This window comes from Engystomops pustulosus, chromosome 6, assembly GCF_040894005.1.
Source record: "Engystomops pustulosus chromosome 6, aEngPut4.maternal, whole genome shotgun sequence".
NCBI lineage: Eukaryota > Metazoa > Chordata > Amphibia > Anura > Leptodactylidae > Engystomops > Engystomops pustulosus.
The window spans coordinates 2,060,863-2,066,862 of NC_092416.1; the positions used below are offsets into that span (position 1 = coordinate 2,060,863).

A 6,000-nucleotide genomic window follows, 5' to 3' on the forward strand; every position below is an offset into this window, starting at 1 on the left:
GACATAGGGGCTCAGGGGTCAGCACACCCGCTCCAACCCTCAGGACATAGGGGCTCAGGGGTCAGCACACTCGCTCCAACCCTCAGGACATAGGGGCTCAGGGGTCAGCACACCCGCTCAGACCCTCAGGACATAGGGGCTCAGGGGTCAGCACACCCGCTCCAACCCTCAGGACATAGGGGCTCAGGGGTCAGCACACTCGCTCCAACCCTCAGGACATAGGGGCTCAGGGGTCAGCACACCCGCTACAACCCTCAGGACATAGGGGCTCAGGGGTCAGCACACTCGCCCCAACCCTCAGGACATAGGGGCTCAGGGGTCAGCACACTCGCTCCAACTCTCAGGACATAGGGGCTCAGGGGTCAGCACACTCGCTCCAACCCTCAGGACATAGGGGCTCAGGGGTCAGAACACCCGCTACAACCCTCAGGACATAGGGGCTCAGGGGTCAGCACACTCGCTCCAACCCTCAGGACATAGGGGCTCAGGGGTCAGCACACCCGCTCCAACCCTCAGGATATAGGGGCTCAGGGGTCAGCACACTCGCTCCAACCCTCAGGACATAGGGGCTCAGGGGTCAGCACCCCCGCTACAACCCTCAGGATATAGGGGCTCAGGGGTCAGCACACCCGCTCCAACCCTCAGGACATAGGGGCTCAGGGGTCAGCACCCCCGCTACAACCCTCAGGACATAGGGGCTCAGGGGTCAGCACACCCGCTACAACCCTCAGGACATAGGGGCTCAGGGGTCAGCACACTCGCTCCAACCCTCAGGACATAGGGGCTCAGGGGTCAGCACACCCGCTCCAACCCTCAGGATATAGGGGCTCAGGGGTCAGCACACTCGCTCCAACCCTCAGGACATAGGGGCTCAGGGGTCAGCACCCCCGCTACAACCCTCAGGACATAGGGGCTCAGGGGTCAGCACACCCGCTCCAACCCTCAGGACATAGGGGCTCAGGGGTCAGCACCCCCGCTACAACCCTCAGGATATAGGGGCTCAGGGGTCAGCACACCCGCTCCAACCCTCAGGACATAGGGGCTCAGGGGTCAGCACCCCCGCTACAACCCTCAGGACATAGGGGCTCAGGGGTCAGCACACCCGCTACAACCCTCAGGACATAGGGGCTCAGGGGTCAGCACACTCGCTCCAACCCTCAGGACATAGGGGCTCAGGGGTCAGCACACTCCCTCCAACCCTCAGGACATAGGGGCTCAGGGGTCAGCACACCCGCTCCAACCCTCAGGACATAGGGGCTCAGGGGTCAGCACATCCGCACCAACCCTCAGGACATAGGGGCTCAGGGGTCAGCACACTCGCTCCAACCCTCAGGACATAGGGGCTCAGGGGTCAGCACCCCCGCTACAACCCTCAGGACATAGGGGCTCAGGGGTCAGCACACTCGCTCCAATCCTCAGGACATAGGGGCTCAGGGGTCAGCACCCCCGCTCCAACCCTCAGGACATAGGGGCTCAGGGGTCAGCACACCCGCTCCAACCCTCAGGACATAGGGGCTCAGGGGTCAGCACACTCGCTCCAATCCTCAGGACATAGGGGCTCAGGGGTCAGCACCCCCGCTCCAACCCTCAGGACATAGGGGCTCAGGGGTCAGCACCCCCGCTCCAACCCTCAGGACATAGGGGCTCAGGGGTCAGCGCCCCCGCTCCAACCCTCAGGACATAGGGGCTCAGGGGTCAGCACACTCGCTACAACCCTCAGGACATAGGGGCTCAGGGGTCAGCACCCCCGCTACAACCCTCAGGACATAGGGACTCAGGGGTCAGCACACCCGCTGCCACAATCAGGACATAGGGGCTCAGGGGGTCAGCACCCCGCTACAACCCTCAGGACATAGGAGCTCAGGGGTCAGCACACCCGCTCCAACCCTCAGGACATAGGGGCTCAGGGGTCAGCACCCCCGCTCCAACCCTCAGGACATAGGGGCTCAGGGGTCAGCACACCCGCTCCAACCCTCAGGACATAGGGGCTCAGGGGTCAGCACACCCGCTCCAACCCTCAGGACATAGGGGCTCAGGGGTCAGCACACCCGCTCCAACCCTCAGGACATAGGGGCTCAGGGGTCAGCGCCCCCGCTCCCACCCTCAGGACATAGGGGCTCAGGGGTCAGCACACCCGCTCAGACCCTCAGGACATAGGGGCTCAGGGGTCAGCACACCCGCTCCAACCCTCAGGACATAGGGGCTCAGGGGTCAGCACACTCGCTCCAACCCTCAGGACATAGGGGCTCAGGGGTCAGCACATCCGCACCAACCCTCAGGACATAGGGGCTCAGGGGTCAGCACCCCCGCTCCAACCCTCAGGACATAGGGGCTCAGGGGTCAGCACACCCGCTCCAACCCTCAGGACATAGGGGCTCAGGGGTCAGCACACTCGCTCCAACCCTCAGGACATAGGGGCTCAGGGGTCAGCACACCCGCTGCAACCCTCAGGACATAGGGGCTCAGGGGTCAGCACACTCGCCCCAACCCTCAGGACATAGGGGCTCAGGGGTCAGCACACCCGCCCCAACCCTCAGGACATAGGGGCTCCGGGGTCAGCACACCCGCTCCAACCCTCAGGACATAGGGGCTCAGGGGTCAGCACACTCGCTCCAACCCTCAGGACATAGGGGCTCAGGGGTCAGCACACTCGCTCCAACCCTCAGGACATAGGGGCTCAGGGGTCAGCACACTCGCTCCAACCCTCAGGACATAGGGGCTCAGGGGGTCAGCACCCCGCTACAACCCTCAGGACATAGGGGCTCAGGGGTCAGCACCCCCGCTACAACCCTCAGGACATAGGGGCTCAGGGGTCAGCACCCCCGCTACAACCCTCAGGACATAGGGGCTCAGGGGTCAGCACACCCGCTCCAACCCTCAGGACATAGGGGCTCAGGGGTCAGCACACTCGCTCCAACCCTCAGGACATAGGGGCTCAGGGGTCAGCACCCCCGCTACAACCCTCAGGACATAGGGGCTCAGGGGTCAGCACACCCGCTCCAACCCTCAGGACATAGGGGCTCAGGGGTCAGCACACCCGCTCCAACCCTCAGGACATAGGGGCTCAGGGGTCAGCACACTCGCTCCAATCCTCAGGACATAGGGGCTCAGGGGTCAGCACCCCCGCTCCAATCCTCAGGACATAGGGGCTCAGGGGTCAGCACCCCCGCTACAACCCTCAGAACATAGGGGCTCAGGGGTCAGCACACCCGCTCCAACCCTCAGGACATAGGGGCTCAGGGGTCAGCACACTCGCTCCAACCCTCAGGACATAGGGGCTCAGGGGTCAGCACACCCGCTCCAACCCTCAGGACATAGGGGCTCAGGGGTCAGCACACCCGCTACAACCCTCAGGACATAGGGGCTCAGGGGTCAGCACACCCGCTACAACCCTCAGGACATAGGGGCTCAGGGGTCAGCACACCCGCTCCCACCCTCAGGACATAGGGGCTCAGGGGTCAGCACCCCCGCTACAACCCTCAGGACATAGGGGCTCAGGGGTCAGCACACTCGCTCCAACCCTCAGGACATAGGGGCTCAGGGGTCAGCACAGTCGCTCCAATCCTCAGGACATAGGGGCTCAGGGGTCAGCACACCCGCTCCAACCCTCAGGACATAGGGGCTCAGGGGTCAGCACAGTCGCAGTCATCCTCAGGGTGGGGGCTCAGGGGTTACTCCAAGGTGTGTGGGTATCAGGGGTGGGCACGGTTGATGGGTGCTGGGCGCAGGGGTCACCCCCCAGTGTGTGGGTATCAGGGGTGGGCACGGTTGATGGGTGCTGGGCGCAGGGGTCACCCCCCAGTGTGTGGGTATCAGGGGTGGGCACGGTTGATGGGTGCTGGGCGCAGGGGTCACCCCCCAGTGTATGGGTATCAGGGGTGGGCACGGTTGATGGGTGCTGGGCGCAGGGGTCACCCCCCAGTGTGTGGGTATCAGGGGTGGGCACGGTTGATGGGTGCTGGGTGCAGGGGTCACCCCCCAGTGTGTGGGTATCAGGGGTGGGCACGGTTGATGGGTGCTGGGCGCAGGGGTCACCCCCCAGTGTGTGGGTATCAGGGGTGGGCACGGTTGATGGGTGCTGGGCGCAGGGGTCACCCCCCAGTGTGTGGGTATCAGGGGTGGGCACGGTTGATGGGTGCTGGGCGCAGGGGTCACCCCCCAGTGTGTGGGTATCAGGGGTGGGCACGGTTGATGGGTGCTGGGCGCAGGGGTCACCCCCCAGTGTATGGGTATCAGGGGTGGGCACGGTTGATGGGTGCTGGGCGCAGGGGTCACCCCCCAGTGTGTGGGTATCAGGGGTGGGCACGGTTGATGGGTGCTGGGTGCAGGGGTCACCCCCCAGTGTGTGGGTATCAGGGGTGGGCACGGTTGATGGGTGCTGGGCGCAGGGGTCACCCCCCAGTGTGTGGGTATCAGGGGTGGGCACGGTTGATGGGTGCTGGGCGCAGGGGTCACCCCCCAGTGTGTGGGTATCAGGGGTGGGCACGGTTGATGGGTGCTGGGCGCAGGGGTCACCCCCCAGTGTGTGGGTGTCAGGGGTGGGCACGGTTGATGGGTGCTGGGCGCAGGGGTCACCCCCCAGTGTGTGGGTGTCAGGGGTGGGCACGGTTGATGGGTGCTGGGCGCAGGGGTCACCCCCCAGTGTGTAGGTATCAGGGTGGGCACGGTTGATGGGTGCTGGGCGCAGGGGTCACCCCCCAGTGTGTGTGTGTCAGGGGTGGGCACGGTTGATGGGTGCTGGGCGCCCTCCTCCTGCGTCTCCTCCTTCCCCCGTACATCTGATGGATTCCTTGGTTTCCATGTCCATTGTGTGTATGAGAGGACGGATCGGTGTACAGCGCTCCGGTATACGCTGGTGCTATATATATACATGTGACAGCAGGCGGGGAGGGGGTCATTGCCTGGCAGCCGTATACTACGCAGCACACAATGCACTCGCCTCTGCTACATCTGTCAGACATGATGACATCACACCATACATGACCAATCCGTGTCTTACCTGGCAGCAGCACACGGCGGCTGAGATACATGGTATCCAAGGTGTAGATACAGGAGATGGAGGGTGGCCTCAGTCGGACATCCTGATTTCCCTCTCTTGTGTCCTCCCACACGTCTCCCTGTCACATGGCTCCGGCATGGGGCTGTCCTATACCAGGGAGGTGCTGGGGGAAGGGATTTCCAAATTCAGCTGATGCCAAGAGCCCTCAGTGTGTGGAGCCTGCACCCCGGGGCTGGGGAGGGGGCAGTATACAGGACAGGGGGGCAGTATACAGGACAGGGGGGCAGTATACAGGAGAGGGGGGGGGGCACAGTATACAGGAGAGGGGGGGCAGTATACAGGACAGGGGGGGGCAGTATACAGGACAGGGGGGGACAGTATACAGGAGAGGGGGGCAGTATACAGGAGAGGAGGGGGCACAGTATACAGGAGAGGGGGGGCAGTATACAGGAGAGGAGGGGGCACAGTATACAGGAGAGGAGGGGCACGGTATACAGGAGAGGGGGGGCAGTATACAGGACAGGGGGGGGCACAGTATACAGGAGAGGGGGGGCAGTATACAGGAGAGGAGGTTGCACAGTATACAGGAGAGGAGGGGCACAGTATACAGGAGAGGAGGGGCACAGTATACAGGAGAGGGGGGGCAGTATACAGGAGAGGGGGGGGGCAGTATACAGGACAGGGGGGGGAGTATACAGAACAGGGGGGGGCACAGTACACAGGACAGGGGGGCAGTATACAGGACAGGGGGGGGCACAGTATACAGGAGAGGAGGGGCACAGTATACAGGAGAGGAGGGGGCACAGTATACAGGAGAGGAGGGGGCACAGTATACAGGAGAGGAGGGGCACAGTATACAGGAGAGGAGGGGCACAGTATACAGGAGAGGAGGGGGCACAGTATACAGGAGAGGAGGGGGCACAGTATACAGGAGAGGAGGGGCACAGTATACAGGAGAGGGGGGCACAGTATACAGGAGAGGAGGGGCACAGTATACAGGG

General features: G+C 63.6%; 1 protein-coding gene across 3 annotated transcripts in view; it reads right to left on the minus strand.

The window, feature by feature from the left end:
- The window catches only part of LOC140066213 (cell adhesion molecule CEACAM16-like), a 77,576-nt gene extending 72,457 nt beyond the window's left edge, over positions 1 to 5,119 (minus strand). For 2 of the 3 annotated variants that reach the window (XM_072113741.1, XM_072113739.1), the window contains exon 1: positions 5,000 to 5,119. In XM_072113741.1, coding sequence (XP_071969842.1) covers positions 5,000 to 5,030 — 31 coding nt within the window. In that variant the 5' untranslated portion in view covers positions 5,031 to 5,119. The remainder of the gene's footprint in view (positions 1 to 4,999) is intronic. The other variant, XM_072113740.1, reaches the window with a different exon arrangement.
- Positions 5,120 to 6,000: the final 881 nt, after the last annotated feature.